The 19,454-nt window shown below is 55.4% G+C and overlaps 10 protein-coding genes across 10 annotated transcripts; 4 read left to right on the top strand and 6 right to left on the bottom strand.

The window, feature by feature from the left end:
• Positions 1–195: 195 nt before the first annotated feature.
• Positions 196–1,224, bottom strand: BAUCODRAFT_80709 (uncharacterized protein; the record flags this gene model as incomplete). Its single annotated transcript, XM_007683797.1, has 2 exons — positions 196–828; positions 901–1,224. 2 exons carry the CDS (start codon positions 1,222–1,224, stop codon positions 196–198), a joined length of 957 nt encoding a protein of 318 aa, XP_007681987.1.
• A 313-nt stretch (positions 1,225–1,537) lies between these two features.
• Positions 1,538–2,082, bottom strand: BAUCODRAFT_144008 (uncharacterized protein; the record flags this gene model as incomplete). The annotated part of the gene is made up of 1 exon (XM_007683811.1): positions 1,538–2,082. The coding sequence occupies one exon, from the start codon at positions 2,080–2,082 to the stop codon at positions 1,546–1,548; it is 537 nt and encodes a 178-aa protein (XP_007682001.1). The 3' UTR covers positions 1,538–1,545.
• Positions 2,083–2,396: 314 nt separating this feature from the next.
• BAUCODRAFT_334459 (uncharacterized protein) lies at positions 2,397–3,405 on the top strand. The gene is made up of 3 exons (XM_007683810.1): positions 2,397–2,539; positions 2,611–2,687; positions 2,783–3,405. The coding sequence occupies exon 3, from the start codon at positions 2,810–2,812 to the stop codon at positions 3,233–3,235; it is 426 nt and encodes a 141-aa protein (XP_007682000.1). The 5' UTR covers positions 2,397–2,539; positions 2,611–2,687; positions 2,783–2,809; the 3' UTR covers positions 3,236–3,405.
• Positions 3,406–4,090: 685 nt separating this feature from the next.
• Positions 4,091–4,921, top strand: BAUCODRAFT_80751 (uncharacterized protein; the record flags this gene model as incomplete). Its single annotated transcript, XM_007683801.1, has 1 exon — positions 4,091–4,921. The coding sequence occupies one exon, from the start codon at positions 4,091–4,093 to the stop codon at positions 4,919–4,921; it is 831 nt and encodes a 276-aa protein (XP_007681991.1).
• Positions 4,922–5,989: 1,068 nt separating this feature from the next.
• BAUCODRAFT_80723 (uncharacterized protein) lies at positions 5,990–7,034 on the bottom strand (the record flags this gene model as incomplete). Its single annotated transcript, XM_007683799.1, has 3 exons — positions 5,990–6,435; positions 6,489–6,573; positions 6,636–7,034. The coding sequence occupies 3 exons, from the start codon at positions 7,032–7,034 to the stop codon at positions 5,990–5,992; spliced, it is 930 nt and encodes a 309-aa protein (XP_007681989.1).
• A 416-nt stretch (positions 7,035–7,450) lies between these two features.
• BAUCODRAFT_127516 (uncharacterized protein) lies at positions 7,451–7,780 on the bottom strand (the record flags this gene model as incomplete). Its single annotated transcript, XM_007683809.1, has 1 exon — positions 7,451–7,780. One exon carries the CDS (start codon positions 7,778–7,780, stop codon positions 7,451–7,453), a length of 330 nt encoding a protein of 109 aa, XP_007681999.1.
• Positions 7,781–8,188: 408 nt separating this feature from the next.
• On the bottom strand, positions 8,189–12,115 carry BAUCODRAFT_39837 (uncharacterized protein). The gene is made up of 12 exons (XM_007683778.1): positions 11,709–12,115; positions 11,606–11,636; positions 11,371–11,531; positions 11,281–11,310; positions 10,489–11,210; positions 10,354–10,426; positions 10,176–10,298; positions 10,069–10,116; positions 9,986–10,003; positions 8,661–8,747; positions 8,514–8,594; positions 8,189–8,440 (listed from the first exon to the last, which is right to left on the bottom strand). The coding sequence occupies exons 2-12, from the start codon at positions 11,628–11,630 to the stop codon at positions 8,366–8,368; spliced, it is 1,443 nt and encodes a 480-aa protein (XP_007681968.1). The 5' UTR covers positions 11,631–11,636; positions 11,709–12,115; the 3' UTR covers positions 8,189–8,365.
• A 2,215-nt stretch (positions 12,116–14,330) lies between these two features.
• BAUCODRAFT_333867 (uncharacterized protein) lies at positions 14,331–15,564 on the top strand. Its single transcript, XM_007683808.1, has one exon. It carries the CDS (start codon positions 14,626–14,628, stop codon positions 15,424–15,426), a length of 801 nt encoding a protein of 266 aa, XP_007681998.1. The 5' UTR covers positions 14,331–14,625; the 3' UTR covers positions 15,427–15,564.
• Positions 15,565–16,155: 591 nt separating this feature from the next.
• BAUCODRAFT_333970 (uncharacterized protein) lies at positions 16,156–16,886 on the bottom strand. Its single transcript, XM_007683807.1, has one exon. It carries the CDS (start codon positions 16,702–16,704, stop codon positions 16,186–16,188), a length of 519 nt encoding a protein of 172 aa, XP_007681997.1. The 5' UTR covers positions 16,705–16,886; the 3' UTR covers positions 16,156–16,185.
• A 1,505-nt stretch (positions 16,887–18,391) lies between these two features.
• Positions 18,392–19,208, top strand: BAUCODRAFT_152830 (uncharacterized protein; the record flags this gene model as incomplete). Its single annotated transcript, XM_007683806.1, has 2 exons — positions 18,392–18,724; positions 18,786–19,208. The coding sequence occupies 2 exons, from the start codon at positions 18,392–18,394 to the stop codon at positions 19,206–19,208; spliced, it is 756 nt and encodes a 251-aa protein (XP_007681996.1).
• Between the last annotated feature and the right edge of the window lie 246 nt (positions 19,209–19,454).

Below are 19,454 nucleotides of genomic sequence, written 5' to 3'. Positions count from 1 at the left end.
GTGATGGTAATTCAATGATGCTTCTTGCACAATGCTAGGCGCCGCTGTCGTGCTTGGGTCGCGGAAGGCGCCGGAGTATAACCCAACCATTCCTGTAGCGTGGTTGGCGTCGGGCTGCCCTTATCCACCGTTTATAGTCGTGTATAAATTATAGGCTATGCGTGCGTGCTTGGGAAGGGGTCAAGAAGCGACCGATCATTCAACAGCACTCCCGTCGGCCACACCCTCTTTCTCCTCCTTCTCCCCAAAAGCCGAGAACTGCACAAAGATGATGGCATCCTCCACCATCGTACCCAAGCTCCCAATCAGCCACGGCAAGTTAGTGAGGAAGTAGTCTCTCTGCACGCTGTGGAAAAGGATGCCAGCACCGTACGTCGCATTACCGATCAAGCTTAACACGAAGAAAAGCAAACTCAGTCCATCGCAGCTTCGTTCGCGTTGGTTCTTGACAATCTGCGGAATGCGTGCGCCGAGATAGCACACAGCCGAGGCGTAGCCCAAGATGGAGGCGCCGAGGGGTGTGGGCTCGCCTCCGTCTTCTCCGCCTACGGGTGTCGGTCGCCATGCGCCGGTCTTCCATGCGATGGCCCAGCCTGCGGCGCCTACCGCGAAGATCAGCACGACCGAAATGGTGTTCTTCAACGCCGCACGTGAGCGAGACGGTTCCTCGGTGATCCGGTCAAGGGTCGCAACGCTGGCAGCACGGTCGCCATGCGGATGACGGTGCCCAGAAGTACCACTGCTTGTTCGCCTTCTACTGCCAGGTAGACCCAGATTGTCGTCGCGAATGTCCGTCATGCTGTTTCCTCGCTTGGTCGCGCGCATGCTCTTCGGACTCGTAATGTCACCGTTGAGCAGCGGCGTCTCCTCCCTCGGCATGCCATCCGCATGTCCATCTACTTTCGCCTCCGCTTTCTCCTCACGCCGCCGATTCAGTGAATTGTAGTACAAGCACTGCCCAATTAAGATAGCATCGGCGATGCAGAAGTAGACCGCCAGCGCAATGACAGTTGGCACGAGACCAGCCCATACTGCACCAGCGAGATTGGTGATATCGCCCACAAGCCAGATGGCCAGGAAGGTAAGGCTGATGCCTTCGGCGCTGCCTTGCTGGTAGTTTTCCACCAGCTGAGGCACGAGAAGAAAGATCCAGGCAGCGAGGGAGATGGAGCCGGTAACGCCGGAGAGTGCTTCGTTCCAGGTTAGCGGGATAGGGTCGGGCATGGCGGAGGCGTGGCAGATGCTATAACGCACTCCTGCTCTACATTCTAGCGAGCAATGGCACACATTAGACATACACGATCAGGATTAGTCGCGACTGCATGACTCGCTGTCTGGAAATCGAAATGGGAATGAGGCACGCGAGCAGCCGCCTTGGCATGGCGGAGCCAATCTGAGATCACAACCCGATCGAATGTACATGATACCGACCTGCGCGGGGTCTTCACTCTGACTTCCTCCGAGAGGGGTTCGATGTGAGACTGAAGAACTTGCTGTTTACCTAGCATACATTGTGCGGTCAAAACCCCAATGATTATCCACCCATCAGAACGTAGAAGCGTCAGGATCAATCGGCTCAAGATCCCCTTTTCCCTTGAAATGTTCCACGATATTAGCCTGCTCAGTAAGCATAAAGCGCTCGCTCTGGCTGCCAATCTTGGCGAGGCCTCTCCACCGCTCGAGATCCTTGGGGTTGCGCTTGTTGCCATGCGCATCCTCTGCATTCTCCCAATGCCCTCGGGAAAAGCCCAGCAACGTCGAGATCTTCTGGTTCTTGATGTCGTAGACTAACGAGCAGATCGTTCCGGTCTCCTCGAGCCAGTTGCACTGCCAGATCTCGCCCGGCCGGATGCATTGGTAGGTGCAGGTTTGGTAGTTGATGCGACCTGCCATTGGCCCTCCATGGATGGCGTAGACGATGCGGTTGGCGGAGAAAAACCACATCTCGTACCGCCACTTTTCTGGCTCTCCAGTCTTCGGGTTCTCCGCATCGTAATCGTAGATCAGGTGGACATCCTTGATATCAGTGTCGAATGACGGGTGCAATGGCGTGTTTGTCAGGAAAGCTGGGTATTGCGGCATGTTGTACGACGTGTGATTTGTTGCGTGCGGGGGTCAAGTTGTCTGCGAAATCAATCTTTCTTGAAACCCTGCAGATGTTCTGAAGAATGACATGATAAGTCTCGAGGATGGAAGCTTCTTATATTTGAGAGTCGACTGAGTGGCAAGACCCTCTAAGACGACGTTGTAGAGCTTGGAAGCTTTCGTGTCGGATACGCGCGGAAGTGCTCGGCAACCTGTCTTTGACGGGACGCCATACCGGTAAGCATGCCAATTGCATGTGCGCACAACATGAGCAAACTAGAGTGCCTGACTCGATTATGCCCAGACAATGTCTTGCATGCTGTCGGAAAGCATCTCAGAGGCGGGGACGGCAGCTTGCGCTTCCGTGATGCCACCGTCTGAGCACGCCTGTACACGAGTAGCGATGGACCTTCGGCTAACTCTTCGGGTACCAATGCGAGAGTATTGCTTCAAGGTGTTTTACCCGAAGTGCTTGCCGCAGCCAAGTAAAAGGTTCAAGATTTGAGACACTAACTAATGGCCGAGTAACTGTACATTATTGATATTGAAAGCTATTCTGTAGAACCTGGTTTCCGATCAGTATCCTAAAAGTGAGAGACAAGGTGAGCAAATTCCCGAAGTCGTAGCACTGTGCGAGTGTGAAGGCTGCAGCTTCTCAACCTAAGTATATATGGCATGCCAATTGACCAACTTACAGGCTACAATCCCGACTACCACCATCCAAATGGCTCCGACACTAAACTATGTCTTCTCCCTCCATGTTAACCTAGCACCACCCGTCGACCTCGGCCCCTTATCCGCAGGTCACAGAAGATACATCCCCATCACCGGTGGTTCCATCAAAGGGACACGGCTGGAGGGAATCATATTGCCAGGCGGAGGCGACTGGAATGATGCACAAGTTGATGGGAGCTACCACATGCGAGCAGAATATGTGCTCCAAGCCAATGATGGAACATCGATCTTCATCCATAATGAAGGAGATGCTCGCAACGATGCGTCGTCCGGTTGGTATGCACGAACGGTCGCCAAGTTCGATGTCAAGGAGGGCCCGCATGCTTGGTTGAAGAAGTCACTCATCATCGGCGAACAGCTTCCACCTCCACCTTCTCTCGCGTTTGTCGAGTTCAATTTCTACGAGGTGCTGTAGAAGCGAAGAGAATAAGAAATGCTACGGGTGACTGCGCGCTCACAGCCAAGCTTCTCAATCACATCACCTCCTCACCCATCCTACGTATTACTTGCAAGCCGGGCACCTCCAGTTCCAGTGGTGCGCGCTCTCTTTTGTCCACGTGCTCGGCCTCATGTACTCGTCGTGAGATGCACTTGCATTACCCTCGTGAACGCGGCCCAAGCTGCGCAAACCCTAATAACGTGTACTCATCCGCTAGGAGAGCCCACTGCTTTCTCATATAACGAAGTTGTCAGCCTGGACTATTGCCGCTCCATGTGGTGTCTGACTGTCATCCGCCTCTCCAATCGTATGCAGGCTACCGTACGGATTTCTTCGCGGTTATGCGCGGCCGCGCAGCGTCTACCGTGAATGTCGCATATCGCGCTCCGCTGATCGAGCGGACCACGCAGTCATTGCGGATGCTTGACGGGTGTGACTGGGCCTTGAGATCAGCAACTCCCGTTTCTACCAACCACTCACTTGATGTAGAGTCTACCCGCTAGTTTCGGCTGTGCGACCCGATGCCCTCGGTCTCGGTTCCGGAAGACAGATTGATCCGCGGCTAGCTCGAGGGCCGCGCCACCATTCTCCGACACACTTTATTGGAGGTGGTTGGCAGTGGCACTTGAACTCGGTACCTTCGCAGGGACTCGTCACGATGTGAGACCATTGTAGTTCCGCTGGAGCTCCGGTCAGAGCTATATGTTCTGAACACTCTCGTTGACGCTTAGTCCTCGCATCATCTCCAATCCCACCGTAACAATCGTATTCAGTGTCACCATGGAAGGTAATAAGGCCGATCTTTTCGAGGCCGTCCGCAATGTACGCCAGATGATTGCTCAGACCTTGCCCGCATCTACGACCCATCAGGATGAGGTGCTACAGGTGCCTTCCCGCGACACCGGCAGGTCCATCAAGGTCCACGTCTACCGGCCGAAGAATGCCACTTCGCCTAGCCCCGTACTGATCAACTTCCACGGAAGCGGTTTCGTGATCCCTATGCATGGATCTGATGACGAGTACGCTGTCCGCGTTGCGAAGGATACGCCGTACACCGTCCTTGATGTTCAGTATCGACTGGCACCCGAGAACCCGTTTCCGGCGGCTCCTAACGACGCTGAAGATGTGGTAAGATGGGTTCTTGCACGGCCGAATGAATATGATCCCAAGCATGTGTCCGTATCTGGATTCAGCGCCGGTGGAAATCTAGCCCTCGGACTGGCCGGGCATACCATTCCTCAAGGCACCTTCCGACATGTCATAGTCTTCTACCCGCCTACCGATCTGACTTTGAAGCCTCACGAGAAGACCGCGCCCGACCCCTCTGGGAAGCCTATACCGGACGAGCTGTCCACACTCTTCAACAACAGCTACGCGCCGTCCCCGCCGCACGATCCGAAGAACCCTCTTCTCTCACCAGCACTGATCCCGGCAGATCGTTTCCCGGACAACGTGCTCGTTATCACCTGTGCCTGTGATAGTCTTGCGCCGGAGACGGAAGGACTTGCGGAGAGAATAAAAGCCGTACCTGGAAAGCATCTGGTACATCGACGGTTAGAGAAGTGCGATCACGCATGGGACAAGTCATATCAGCCAGGAACCGTACAGGAGAAGGCGAAAGATGAGGCTTATGATCTCGCGGTCGAGATGTTGGGTAGATAGGCTATCTTTCTGTAAGCTATGCAATGCTGGGTAGTCACATTTCCTTTCCTCTGATATAGCACGCTACTTCAAGCACTGAGAGTGTCTAGCCGCCACCACAGCTATGGAATGCACATCTAACTTACTGTCATCGTGCTTCGCCACTCACTCTGTCCACCGTCCTCGCTTAACGTAAATTCACCGTCACCGCAGTCTAGCCGCACGAGTATCGCCTGTTCTTTTGCCACTACCTATGATTATAGCTTGAATAAAGTGAGCATGTTTTGTACGACACACGTCGAAGAGGGTATCCATGTCTGCGTAGTCTCTTGCGCTGATGGCAACCCTCCGGAGCTCAGTATTCTCAGCGTTCCACACCATCGTCGCCATTTACGGCACTGCAGCTTGAGCCGAACTGCCGTCCATCTACTGGCCCTACATCACCTGCAACGTGCCTTTGGGCTCCATTCGGAGCGTTTGTGAATGAGCGGAGAGTTCAAACCCTCGAGAGGTAAGCGGAGCTAGTAGGGTGCGCCGAGCTCGGGCCGAAACGGCCGAGCTCTCAGCTTCGATCTCTTGTTTGACATTGCCCGGAATGGAATATGCTGTCGCTGACTGCTCGATTAAGAAGAGTCCTCAACTACTCCACGGAGGAAGCATGCAACTGTGGTCCGGATCAGACGGCTGGTCAAATCCACTGGTGACCAGTGACTGAACATATTCTGAGCCCATACCGTCACTCACGCCCCAGCTGTGGCCCCCTATGTCCTACATATCGCGTGAGCAGGCGAGTCGCCACAACAGGCGCGAACACAGACCATCGCCGGGTCAAAAAGCGAAAGGCCGCTGCGAAGGGAGCATTACCAAAGATTTTTGCAGCACAGCGACGCGCCCTGAAGGTGCTTGTCTCCAAGAAAGTCTCCCAGAGGAACGCAGTGCTGTATGAACAAAACGCGGCCGACTCGCCGCTCCTCGGTCTACCTCCGGAAGGCCGCAATCGTATCTTGGGCTTTCTGTTCGGCGGCAAATTAGTCCACATTCACGTATGGACGTGCGACCGTGTTTCCTCGCCCGCTCCAAGCGCGCTCCTCACTTCAGATCCTGCTTCTGCACCACCACACCCTGCGTCTGCGTCGCCAAAGCATTAACCCACACCGCCAACCTCTGCCCAGCCTTCGTAATCCTGTCCTCTACAATCGGCACAGCCGCAGCATAATACTCGCCACCGAGATCGTTACTTTCTAACCAGTCCAAGCGCGGCGCAAGAACATAGTTGCACACCAGCGCGTTCGTCTCGGTGGCGTACTCGAGCACGCAATCTTGGGCGTTGTTGCTGCTGTCGCAGAGCTGGCCGTTCCGTGCTGCGCTGATGTTGAAGTTGGAGGAGCCGCCGGCGGCTTGGAACAGTTTGTCGGCCCACTCCTGCGCGGCTTGCTTTTCTTCCGGGCCTTTGGGATCGCGCTTGAGGCCGTTGAGCTTGTTGAGGATCTCCGTATCCCAGACTTCGTGCAAGTTGAGCTTCTCGGAATGCTTGCCTGCGGGTCGAAGGTCAGCTCGACGCAGGCAGCGTGCTTGATATGTCACATACCATCGAAGGACACCTTGATCTGGTTGCCGCCGCGGTCGATGGCTTCAGTGTGGAGAGGTTGATGGATGTCGCCAATGAAGTGCAACTACATGTTGGTGGTGCTCCAGTCAGCAAAGTCTCTTTCATCGGCCACTCTGACATACGCACAATAAACTTAATAGCATCCTGCCTAGTCTTGGCATCTGCGGACGAATCCTGCAACACCGCAGTCTGATTAACGAGCGCGCTGATGATGCAGCCGTTCTCTCCCTCGCAATCACGTTTGTAGTTGACATTGCAGGCGTTTGGTGGGTCATCCTGAGCGTCGATGAATTGCCAGTTCGCAGTGTACTTGTACTCCGGGTAGTTCCTCGCCTTGTCTGGCCAAACGGCAGCATCGCTGATGTCGAATGTGTCCGAAGGCCGGATCAGATCATTAACATATTGGTTGGCAGCATCGGTGAAGTAGTGCTGGGCAAGGTAGCCAACGGTGCGGTGGCCCAAATCGCCCCAGGCTACCACAAGGCTGGCGGAGCCGAGGACGGTGGTGGGGAGAATGAACTTCATACTGCTTGTGCGGGCGCTCAAAGTGTAGTAAAGAAAGGTCGCGAAATTCGGAGAGTATGAGAAAGATGAAAAATAGGCTTGAAGTTGCCACTTACCCAGCTGACCTGTGCCGCTTTGAGAAGGGAAGCTCAGCTGCCATGTCACGAAACGTAAGCCTCGTGGCGACATTCACATCCATTGGTTGTGGCTCTGCTCCAGCTCTGTTGCAATGGCAGGCTGATGATCCGGCCAGAATCGCAAGAGGTAAGCGCTTTGCAGTAAGCGTGTCCAATCGTTTGCGCAACCTGACCAACGCCATCGAAAATCTGGGCTCAGAGCTGAGGCAAGGATGGTAGGGCTGAGGCAAGGAGGGTGGCGCTGCTGGACGTTCTTTGGTGCTCATAGGGTCAGTCTTTCTGCAAGATTGAGAACTGCCGTCATTGTTTTTGGAGCCGAGAAACAAGATTACACATCGTGATTGTGTAGAGAAGAAGGAGAAGGTCCGAAGCGTTGCCGCCATTGGGCGTTGAAGTGATATCTACCTTGGTGGTTGCGGGGCGATGCGAGCCGGCGTGGCTGGAAAGCTTGAGAACCAACGGGGACGATCGACGTGTAGGCACACAAGCACCCACACCTCTCTGCGTCTGCGAGATGCCCAGAACCCAAACGATGGTGCGGGCGAACGTGCATGTGGCCACCTGCTTTGTTCGCCTGCACCATTGGTTGACACATCGGGTATCCCGTACGTGCGCAACGGAGACAGGCATACTGGCACCGAAGAAGAAGTGCTAACACCCTCCATTACCCCGGTTTTGGGTAAAGGGTAGAGACGCACATCGTCTGCAAGGCTTTCAATCTACCGTTCGTCGTAGCACTACGATGCTGTCGCAGAGGGCGATGAAGCAGCGGCGAGGAATTGGCGACTGCAGCCTGGAGTCCGCTAAACTGTGCTCGCGGTGATTGAAGTCGGTTGGTGTGACGAAAGTACCTGACTGTTACGTACGGCAGAATGCATTGGCGTCCAGTATCACGAGCAGAAAAAGTCCAAGTGCCGGCCTTTGCTGTACAATGTGCACGACAGCGTCGCACAATGAAGACAGGTCACTCGGCATGGCGGGCGGCACTTGAAGCTCGTTCGAAGGAGGAGCGTGTGGTATCAAATGCTGAATGCGTGTCATAGACATCGTGACTGCGTACACACCCATCTCCAGTTCGCCGTCAGTCATCCATCCCGCCGTCCATGGGTATCAATTCCACCAGTCGTCCACCTCCGCCTCCGCCTCCGCCTCCGCCTCACCATCTCCGTGCCAGTGCCCACTTCCGCGTACATCTCCTCTACGTTCGCCAACATCTTACGAGCTTCGGCTTCCCATAGGCTCGAACGGGAAGACCGCAGAGACGAGAGCCATCACAGCGAACAAAGCAGCCTACAAGCAAACGGATGCGAATGTCAGCAGGTTCCTCGGCATCAAAAAGTTTTGCGGCCTATAGTTGACTTACACAGATGTATATGGGCACGGGCGTCGAAGTGTTGGCGTAGGTGGCCACGATGGCAGACATAATGCCCATGAGGCGGTTGAACTAGAGTTAACATGTCAGCAATGCCTTGGCATGGTCTGAACGGTCCAGCAAAAATGATGTGCTTACAGCGATGGCTATGCCGTTACCAGTCCCGCGATGCGCGGACGGGAGAACTTCTGGAGTGTAGGCATAAAGCGTGCCGTAGTAGACGTTCTGTATAGGTCGCAAATATTAGTAAAGCTGGGCGGCGGAAAGATGGCTCAACGAGATGTAATGTGCGCGACAGAACCAGATCCGGGTGCTGCTTGAGCTTGGTGCGTCTCATACGCGAGTCATGGCACCGTTCCGGACACGGCAGGAGGTCACGTGTGCAGTGCGCCGTATATGCACGGTCAGCCGGGTGCTGCGGAGCTTGTGACCCGCAGAGAGCGCGATGGGTCGCTACATCAGCCATATGGAATCCGGGAAGAACCAGGAAAGTGTTCACCGTTTCTGCAGCGGCAAGCTGGAATCTCACGTGACGGACAAGTGCATAACACCTTGCGCATGCTGCCGCACGGACGGCGCCGCATCAAGTGCAGCAAGGCCGTAGCTGCCGCCACAGCACCACATTGTCGCCAGCACCCGGACGTAATCGCCATTTAGAAAAGGTCGGCGAGGTGAAGGCCACCACCCAGACACGGCGCATTATCGGAAGACTGTATCTTCGAGTCCAGGACACTGCCGTTTGTGCGGAGTATAGCGAAAGCCCGCCACCTAGACATAACGATGTCACGGAAGGTCGGCGAGAAGACTGCTTTCCAGCAGTATTTCGGACTTCAAAAGCTTCCGATTCCAAGGACACTGCCGCTTGCGCGGATAGTGTAGCGAAAGCCCGCCACCTAGACATAACGATGTCACTGGAAGACTGCTTCCCAGCAGTGTATCGTACTTCAATCGCTTTCGGTTGCAGGGCAAGGACACCGCCGCTTCTCGTGGAGCAGTGTAGCGTAAGCCTGCCACCTAGACATAACGATGTCAAGTCACTTGGAATCCAGAACGAGATCTGCTCCTGCCAAAAGCCTCGTGGTCGCATTCGGAATCGATGGACACCGCCCCCCGCTTTCTCGCGCGGAGCAGTGTAGCGTAAGCCCGCCACCTAGACATAACGGATGTCAAGTTCACTCGGAAGTCTCCAGAGTTACGAGATCTGCTCTCCTGCCAGAGTCCTCTCGATTGTCGCGTTCGGAAATCGAATATCGATGGACACCGCCCCCCCGCTTTCGCGCGGAGCAGTGTAGCGAAAGCCCGCCACCTTGACATGAGCGTCACGCCTACGGGCGGGGCGAGCGAGCGAGCGAGCGAGCCGGGATGCTGTGGAGTCCACCGAATGGATGATTCGTTCTTGTTCGCGCGACTATGGAATTGGAAGGATAGAGGGAAGAAAGGAAGGGAGGAGGGAGTGGACTTACTAGGAAGAAACTGATGGCCTGGTTTTGGACGTCAGTGTTCAGTGTCTGTACAGGGTGGGGATCAAGGGAGGAGTTGGACGTACCATGGTGAAGCCCAAATTCTGTGCTTCCGTTCGGACTTGCGTGTAGGCCTAGACTCACAATCTCGTGTGAGCGGAAGAGGGATGAGAAACAGGACGCGTTGGCTTACGAAGAAGAAAGCCATGGTGATTAAAGCGCCGATGATCATGACACCGCGGCGGCCCCAGAAGATCCTGGATCTGCACATCAAGCCTGCGAGGATGGGCGAAGGGATGGAACAGAAGTTGGCGAGCTGCGGGATGTGTCAGCTATCATCCCCACGTAGCCGGATGGATATTACGACGTACAGCGTAGTTGCGCCAGTTCAGATATGCACTGGTCTCGCCGAGAGCTGCTCCACGCGTGGCGAGGTAGGTTGGCCTAGCCGAACGATTAGCGGTTCCTCCCACACCATCGCGGGTCGTACTCAGGAGGTTCCGTACAAGAAGACGTTGTACAACGGGTACGCCAATCCGATGAGAAGCCAACTGAACCAGATGAGGGTAGTACTGAGACCCAATCTCCGCGTCTGGTACAGACCCTTCAAATGAATCCCGATCTCAGCGGGACTCCACTTGGACCTAGCATGCGCGGTCACAGATGCGCGCCGGCCCTGTCCGAACTGGCCGCATGCCTGAAGCTGGTCCAAGGTCAAGCTGCACGGCTTGTGGTACTTATTGGCGATAAACTGCAACGTCTCCACGGCCTCCTCATCACGGCCTTCGCCGATCAAGTATTTAGGAGTTTCGCGAAGGCGGATGACGGTAACGCGGGCTAAGGACATGACGAGGATGAGCGCACCGCTCGTGAACCAGATGTATCGCCACCCTGCGTTGTTGTTCCAGGTGCATGGATCGCCGGAGACGGAGCAGTTCCACTTGGCGGGGACAAGGAATGCCCAGGCAAAGAGACCGGCGACGAGCTGGCCTAGGCCCCACCAAGCGGCTAGAACGGTGACGAGCCATTGGTCTTTGGAAGGCAGGTACTCCAAGAATACAGCCGTGTCGAGTACGAGGTTGCCGCCGGAGCCGAAGGCTGAGAGGCAGACGAAGAGGCCGAGGACGATCCAGTTTGGCGATGCGCCAGCAACGATGCAGAAGACGCTGGATATGAGGAGGGAGTAGTTGAAGGCGTATTTTCGACCAATCACATCGGCGGATAGACCCTGTGTGGTAGTTAGTGCGACCGTTAGCGATGTCTTGTAAGCTGGCTGAAGACTGTCTGGGAGTGCATACCCAGAAGAGCGCTCCGGTCAACATGCCAACCTAGCACAATCATCAGCGACGCCGGAGGAAGCAAGCAGATGCGCCGGCTCTGTCACATACGTAGACCGCGATGGTCAAGCCATTGTGGAAAGAAGGGTTGAACTCGGCGCGCGCGGAACCAGCAATGATGGACTGGATGAGCAGCATCAAGCTGTCGACTGCGTATCCGAAGCCGTTGAGGCAGAAGAGCTTCCATTGGTACCATGTCATACCGATCTCGTCTGCGAAGCCCATCAGTACCGTCTTCAGCGGACTCCGAGCAACATATGCGATTGGACGCCTTTCTACCACGCACCAATAGCATTGTTGATCAGATGCATCTTCGCCTGTCGAGAGGTTGTTCCAACCGTTAGCACTCTTCCCAATCACAAGCACAGTTTATGGTCTGCGCTTCGTACATTCAACACCGGATCGGTATGCTCTTGGCCCAGCAAGTCTCCCTTGTTCAAACTGATATCATCTTCGCTCAGGCGAGGGTCGACCTCGCCCGCATACTTCTTCTCCTCCGCGGTCGTGGCCATGATGGCGGATGCGCCTCAAGGTCTATCGCAGAGGTTGAAGTGTGGCGATGGTTGCGTGAGCTATGAGCGACGAGCAACGCGACACGCTTGCAAGGAGATGGAAGGTGAAGGTGAAGCAGATGGTTGGGCAAAGAACAAGCCTAAGTGGTGGTCACGAGAGCCGAACCCAAGAGCGCGCAGTTTGACTTTTCTTTGCCAAATGAGCCAACGGGGTCCACCTCCAGGGCTACCTGTACGCCACGCCTAGCTGGGTTCTTCTTCTACACTGTGAACCTAAGCGGGCCATCTGCACGTGCTGCAACCAGCCAACAACGCTCAGCTCGATGTGTACTATGCTGCTAAGGTGCTAAGGTGCTATCGTCGTCATGCATGCCCGCCCTTATCTGGTGGTGTCGGGCTGATAGGCGTGTTACAGCCGCAGCAAGGGAAAAGCGCCTCGACTTGCCATGGACGGGAACGTTACAATGCGCCAACGCCAACGCCAACGCCGACGCCGACGCCAGGGTCCACAAGCGTTCCATTCCCACTTCAGTGTTGCAGAGAAAAGCGGGGAAAGCTTTGAGAGTTTGCGGCGCCCACGTGCTCGGATCAAAACGCTGTCTGTTGGAGATGGCCGTCCGTTGCCCGACGCATCCGATCCATCAACTCGAACATCTACATGTATGTGGGGGGTGCGGGTGTCTAAACTCCTAGGTACACATGGTGAAGGTAGACGGAGGTGCGGACGCAAGTGCATCATCGACCGAACGTCATGTCCTCAGATTGCATTTGCATACGAGCGTAGCTGTTAGGATCAGGAGAAGATGGTGAACCATACCTGAACAGGGTGAAGCCAGCGGAAACTCTGGTATACCTAGGCTCGCAGCGGTCGGCTCTGACAGTGCATATAGATCGTCAAATTTGGGTATAGGGTACGTTATCCCATTTGCATCGTTTCTATCATGAACATGATAAGCTAACAATCTTCTTTAGGGCGAAAGACTAATCGAACCATTGCACAAGAACACCTACTGGGTGGTTGAGAGGCCACAGAGAGCCTACTGAATACATCGTGTAACTGCGGAGTCACTTCACAATGCCAAACCTACCGCCGGCCCGTCAGAGATTTCATCCGTCAAGGCGGAATACCATTCGTCCGGAAGCCGCTGGCGACATACTTGGCTACCGATCTATATAATACGTGCCGTGGTTGTCTCCTACCTCACCTGCGTCCCGAGTCAGCTAGGTGTACTCTTTGATTTCGGTGGTACAGTCGATTGGTGACGCAGGCACGTACCACACACGACTTTCCGAGGCTGATGCATCATACGCCGCGGCTTCAGTAGCAACAAGTACATTAGCTGAAGCTACAAACCAAAGCAAGCCCTGCCTCCTCGCCCGTATCGACCGCCAGCACGTACATCGGCTCCACCACACAGGACCATGACCCGTAAGGTATCACACAAGCGTACCGCGTCTGCTCAAGGCCAACGTTTGCGCAGCACACGAACAGCCATGATAACCAATGCGCCTAGACTACATTGTATAGTCTACCTTGTCTGATACAGCATTGGCGGCTACCATAACGGATAGATGCCTGGTGTGCACGATTCGAGGCGATGACATTCGGAGCTGCCCGACGATGATTGGATGCGAGCCTCCCACGCCTCTTAAGACCACAGACCAGACCTACCGGCTGCTCTGCGAACTGCTTGTTCCTAAGCAAGCGTGTTGAGCCAGGCTAATCGCTAGGAGCACGCAGGAACTGTGTGCCGCTGCAGGAGACATTGAGAACGTACCAGGCGGTGTATCCTGCCCAAGCTCAGCTGACGGCGATCTGCCTCAGGAGTATTAGGATGCGGAGGTTATCTCGGCATCAACTGGATCCGAACTGCATCACTCTGGACATCTCTCAGAAAAGGCGCGGACGTTGTCAGCCAGACTCCCATCTACGATGGAGGCTGGATACTTGGCCGGAGCATTGGCTGCGAATCGAATAGGAATCGGACAAGCTTTACCGATAGCTCTGATGGCAATCGGAACACCTGCTACGTCCCGACAACGACAGCGGACGAGCATCCTATCTGAACGCGGCCTCTCCAGCGTTATTACAAGTGTCCCTTTTGTGTGTGTGCGAGGGCGATGTACTCGCGGTGGCCCTAGCGTTGACAAAGCCAACCTCGGACGGCGGGACCTTAAGTGGAAACCTGTATTCCGAGGGCTCATGTAAGGACTTCCTCTCGACTGTTAGCGTGAGCCACATGACATGCTTTACTGGCTCATCCGACGGTTGGTCCTCCGTGCAGAACAAACAGCAAGCACCTAGCAGTCTAGCGGGTGCGACCGCTGGTACATCCAACGGTTTCACCCCGAACGCGTGTGCGTTGGAGACACGCGCCTACAATTGTGCGGACACAGGGTATGTCTACGGCATTGGCTTCGTTGGCAATGCGCTGTGGTTGCAGCCTTCGTCGGCGTCATCAGTTCATTGTGACGAGTGTTAGCGGTGTCGATCCGTGACGTTGACGAAGGGGTTGCCGATGCGAGTCAGATCAGCTCTTGGTTCGTTGTCGTCAGTATGCAGACGGCCTCCTTTACAGCATCGAACAACCTGGCAAGTCTGAGTCAGGCGGCGAGCTACCGGAAGCTGCCGTGTGCAGATGATCGGCTGCCGAGGCGGGGCAGCCAGATAAGCTCGCGCCGATCATCCAGTGGTACATTCACTCAGTCACTCCCTCTCCTCCCTCCATCCTGACTGTACCGGGGTGGTACTTCGATCTCATCACTTTCGCGTCCTATTGTGTGCGACGAAAGGATGTCTCTCCTCTCACCACACCTCCGCCTCACTCCCCTCCTCTCCACCACCCGCCGCACCTTCTCCACAACCCCGCACCCCCACGCCAGCATCCTCTTCGCCCTCAATGCCCTCTCCAACTCCCGCGAAACACAGCACTTCAACAAACTCTCCAACCTCCACCGCATCGAACACTCCCCACCACTAAAGCTCATCAAAACATCGGAGATTGATCCCTACCCGCTACCTACCCCACCTCCACCCACCCCGCGGTCTCAACCCCGCGTCAGCGCCCGCTCTGCAGCGGCAATATGGGACAACCGAGCGCTCCGCCTCGGACGAGCCATGATCGCAGACCATACACGACAGGTTCGCCACTTACAACACGCTCTGGCTCAGGCGAAACAGCGTGAACAGAAGAAGGACGAGGTGGCACGGAAGTCGCAGCAGGTCTGGCAGGAAGAAGCACGGAAGCTGCGGGGGGAGGTGCGGTCGGCGGGTGTGTTCATCTTACTGTCGATCGGTACGGCCACGGCGCTGGCGATATGGCGGTTCGCGCCCGCGCCAAGGCCGGTGGATTCTGCCGAGCTGAGCAGGAAGATCACGGAGAGGGCGCAGCGGAGCATATCGTTGCCTTCTTTGTCGGTGTCAATTCCGGCGGTGGGCGGTGCGGCGTCTTCGGAGGTTGTGCCTGCTGCGACCGCGACGGTAGTGGAGCCGGTACCTGCGATTGCAGCTCCGACTCCGACTCCACCTCCTCCGGCGGTGAGCACTGAGTCTAAGGCGGGCTGGTGGAAGGGCCTTTTCTGGCGGCAGGAATGATAATTCATGCGAAACGACGCTCTGTGCATGAGTATGGGGGGACGGCGTACTTGCAGGGTTCGACTTCGCTGGCGTTTGACTTTCTGCGCATATGATAATGGAGTACATTTCGTTGTAGGATGCAGTATCCGCCTGTTCAAGGCCGAGCAATTTCTATCAAATGCATACACTGCTTTTGTTGCCAACGGCTAATTGAACTTCGTTCAGGTGTGGTGGTCCCCTTGATGCTCTGCTGAATAGCACCAAGCGCTGTTTACCGATCGCTCACGCAGTTACATGCTCTGGATCTCTAGGCAAGCACTTGCTGCTCATCACAATTGGGTGCATGCAGCGCCATCATGTCGCACTGACTGTCGTCTATTGCAAGCTCAGCAGCCTGTACCAGCCGCCACCGGCACCCTTGCCGACTGTTGCTTGTCTTCGCTTCTGACGCACGACATCCACCCAGTTCGCTCGCCGTACCCTCCGCTTGGAGCATTCGCTGCATTGCATTTACTCGCCCTCGCCATCCGACATATCGTCGTCACTGTCAGAGGTGTCGTCCTCATCGCTCCGAGAGTCCTCCTTCTTGCCGCTCTCCAGCATCTTGCCACCACATGCCTCGTCTTTGCCGTGCTTGTGGTACGCACACGGCAATTGTGCGTCAAATCGCTTAAGCTTCTTCCGCGTTTCGGAAGCAGCCGTGTCCTTGTCGAATAGAGCGGCGCTAAGCTCAGCCAAGAACTCATGATTGTGCGAGGAAAAGTCTTCGCAACGGATCTACTCCGCGTTGCCACAGAAAAGATGGGCGTCCAGCATCAGTCGTCGCAGAGGTGAGCCTTTTGGGGTTTCCCGATATACAAGATTGACGAGACTGTTTCCGGGAAACTCTTGAGCCCTCGCTGCCTCTGGATCTGCTGGATCGTCGAATTTCTGGCGCATGACACTGACAATGGCGTCAATCACGCGGTCTTGGCACTCCTGATCGAGCAACTTCTCCGCCAAGATATATAGTCGGATGAGTCTGCTGTAAATCAGACCCAAATTCGCGTGCTTGCAAGTTATTGTTGAGTTGTACAGCCAGTGAACGTATCTATGGAAAGCTTTCGGATTCGTATCCGGCAGCTTGACTTGGCGAGTCTGACCTTCCCTCCACTGCTTTTTGAGGGCGGTCTTGAAGAAGGCCGAGTGCTTGACGAGCACTTTTTCGTGGACGTAGAGTGTGACCGGCTTCGGGCCGATAAGGATTTTGACTGGTTCGTCTAGATACCTGCACACGGACGTCAATTGCAATGTCATGATGAGGTTGGGACTACTTACAGATCCTCTACGATCTCCTCGCTACGTGGATCATGTAGCTTCGACATGATCGCCCTGCCGCTCTTCGCCCTGGAACTGGTGAGTGCGGTTGCCGGGAGCGGCCGTGGATGATGTGAGGAGCAGAGTCTTGCAAAAATGTTCACATACTTCCGCGCAAGTGACGTGATTGGAAATATCCGAGCAGCTGGCGCATTCACCTCCCAACGGACGTGCGAGCCGAGCAGTTCACGGAAGAATGCGCGTTCCCATGGGCGGCCGTGTCGATGGCTGCGTGAGAAGACTGCTGTTCAAAGTTACGGTCATTGAGACGTTCTCGAAACCGCTTCAAGCGGACTGCCAGTGATGTCCGAGCATGATGCGCCAATGATACGCAGCTTAGTCGGTAGTAGCGAACATCACGACCTTTCAAGCCCAGCAGGACTAAGTACTTCGATCATTAGGCATTCCCAACTTCTGGAGAGTTTCGCCTTTCGTCCGAGAGGAGGTCTGCCTTCCGCAAGCTCTTTGGCCATCTATACGGCAAGTGACAAACGCAGCGAATCTGACCGCTCAACACTCATCGTCCGTCTGGGTCGAAGCAGCTCAGAAATACGGTTTCGCTCAGCTCGCGCTTCCATGTGTGGCGAGGCACACCATGAGCGTGAGAAGAGAGTAGGCGTGTTGACACGATCTACTGGAGGCTGACCCGTTAATCGAACGACACCGAGACTGCCTGATCCACCAGACGTCCGGAATCGGCATGAAGATCTCGCAGGCTACGAGCATCTTGAGCCCAAAGAAGCATTGCGCTGTCTGAGGGAAATGTCAAGCAGTGTCGGCAGGGTCCTCAAAGATCATATCGTTCCTTTAAATGTATGGTCAGAGTGTCACCTGCTGTCCGCTCAGCATGAGGGAGTGGCACATCACGATCTTCGACAGACATTTGACCTTGTCATGACCTTCGGCACAGCCCCGAGCTTAAACTTACGGAAGCTTTGAGGCCTGACTGCTCAGCCTCGCAGCGCAGCAGACAGACCACAGACCACATGCCGAGGATTCGAAGCATTATCAAAGCTTAGCTGGAACGCGAAGGCGACAAACATCCTCTTTCTACTGGCAGACACGGCTGCGTCGTACACATTGAGGGTTGCAGCGTGCAAAGCAGCGAATTGGGCAGGATGTTTTGTGGTGGATGGGCATGAGTAGATAATGGAAGTGCAAAGTCACTGCCGAGTCATGCGCATCAGGGACCGCACCATCTCACTTCACGCAGGTCTCGTCCTCGATACATCACCTTGCAAAGAGACACTCCTAACATTTCATCACAGCATCTCGTATACTTTCGCACGTTCGCGTGTGCGAAGCATTGAAAGGTCCGCGCATCTGCCCCTCCGCAGCCCCATGCTGCAGGAAGCGTAGGATGAGTACAGCCGGGCTGTGCAGTGTTAGTTCGCTGGCGATCAGATACATGATCGGCGTCTCACTTAGACAGTGATTCGCGCCAGAAGGAAGCGCCTCGGGTGACCCTCATGCTGGCCACAAGTTATAAAAAGGTCCACTGCTCTGACATCGTTCCATCACGGCACACGTTCTTAAGGTTGGCGCTCAAGATAGATTACATTTCCTCATTCATCCCCTTCCTCTCCAACACGCTCGCAGCTTCCTTCTCGCTGAGCATCGTGCCAACATGCTCCTCCTAACTCTCCTCTTCATGGCCCTTGGCCTCAGCGCCCACGCGCAAGCACCAGCGTCCGCGTCGAGAAACAACACGGTCGTCTCCAGCGCCTCAGCGTCACCCAGAGTCACATCGTCGTCCAGAATCACATCGTCCGACTCCTCGGCCTTTGCCGTGGCCACCTCCACCAGCAATGCCACCGCAGACACTACCCAAATCACCATGCCCTTCATGAACACTGTGACCAGCGCCATGGCCGGCTCGGTCGTTGCTGCCGATGCCTGCGAGACGACATATGCCTTCCGATGCACTGACATTGCCGGATGCAATGGCCTATCTGTCTCGGTACATCACATCGCCCAATCCAACGCCTGTTGCACAGACAGACTGATATCTTCCTCAATAGGTCACTGCTACAATAGGGCCCAGCAATGTCGAAATGGCGCTAACAACAACCACCGCCGGCATTGTTATCGTCGGCTGGCAATCCTGCTCCTTCAGCGGCTCCAACCACGCCGTCTGCGCCTACTCTGATACTATCAACAACGCCATGACGACAACCCGGACAGCGGGAGTGTCAACCATCACCGGTGCCAGTAGCGTATGGGTAGGCACGGTTTCCATCACGGCCGGGGCGAGCAAGATTGCGGCTGTCACGGGTACGTGCTCGCAGACGCCTTCGCCGGGTACTGCGCAGGGAGGTTCGCAAGTGAGCTCGCAGACGAGCAGGGCTGCCGCACCTGCTGCGACAGCTGCAGTGGGACTAGTGAAGGTTCTGGTGGCGCCCGTGGCTGCAGTTGCGATGGCGGCTGCTGGTGGGATGTTTTAGACCGGAGCTCTGACGAGATGTCGCAAGCATGCGTTCCGAACATCACTTGTGTCCAGTGGAGCAATATGGCGGAGTCACATGAATGTATACTTCGTCTCCGCGTACGAGACCGTTATTGCCAGATACAGTAACGAATTGCCTCAACAGAGTGCAGGCCCATCTTCTTTCTGCACGGCGAGGTGTCACGGCTTTGGTCGCCACTCATCAAGCTTCTCCCGCGCTGCCGCTAGGTCTAATTGCCGCCTG

Source organism: Baudoinia panamericana (genome assembly GCF_000338955.1).
Source record: "Baudoinia panamericana UAMH 10762 unplaced genomic scaffold BAUCOscaffold_17, whole genome shotgun sequence".
Taxonomy (NCBI): domain Eukaryota; kingdom Fungi; phylum Ascomycota; class Dothideomycetes; order Mycosphaerellales; family Teratosphaeriaceae; genus Baudoinia; species Baudoinia panamericana.
Note: the sequence above shows the minus strand (reverse complement) of the source record. Positions and strands in the feature narration are given on the sequence as shown.

Bases quoted from the DNA above. Each gene is read 5' to 3' on its own strand.
- BAUCODRAFT_334459 (XM_007683810.1), top strand. From the start codon at position 2,810: ATGGCTCCGACACTAAACTATGTCTTCTCCCTCCATGTTAACCTAGCA.
- BAUCODRAFT_39837 (XM_007683778.1), bottom strand. From the start codon at position 11,630: ATGCATCTGATCAACAATGCTATTG. The intron at 11,311-11,370 runs GTATGTGACAGA...TGATTGTGCTAG, and splicing joins GCTTGACCATCGCGGTCTAC to GTTGGCATGTTGACCGGAGC. The intron at 11,211-11,280 runs GTATGCACTCCC...ACTACCACACAG, and splicing joins TGACCGGAGCGCTCTTCTGG to GGTCTATCCGCCGATGTGAT.
- BAUCODRAFT_333867 (XM_007683808.1), top strand. From the start codon at position 14,626: ATGTCTCTCCTCTCACCACACCTCCGCCTCACTCCCCTCCTCTCCACC.
- BAUCODRAFT_333970 (XM_007683807.1), bottom strand. From the start codon at position 16,704: ATGACATTGCAATTGACGTCCGTGTGCAGGTATCTAGACGAACCAGTC.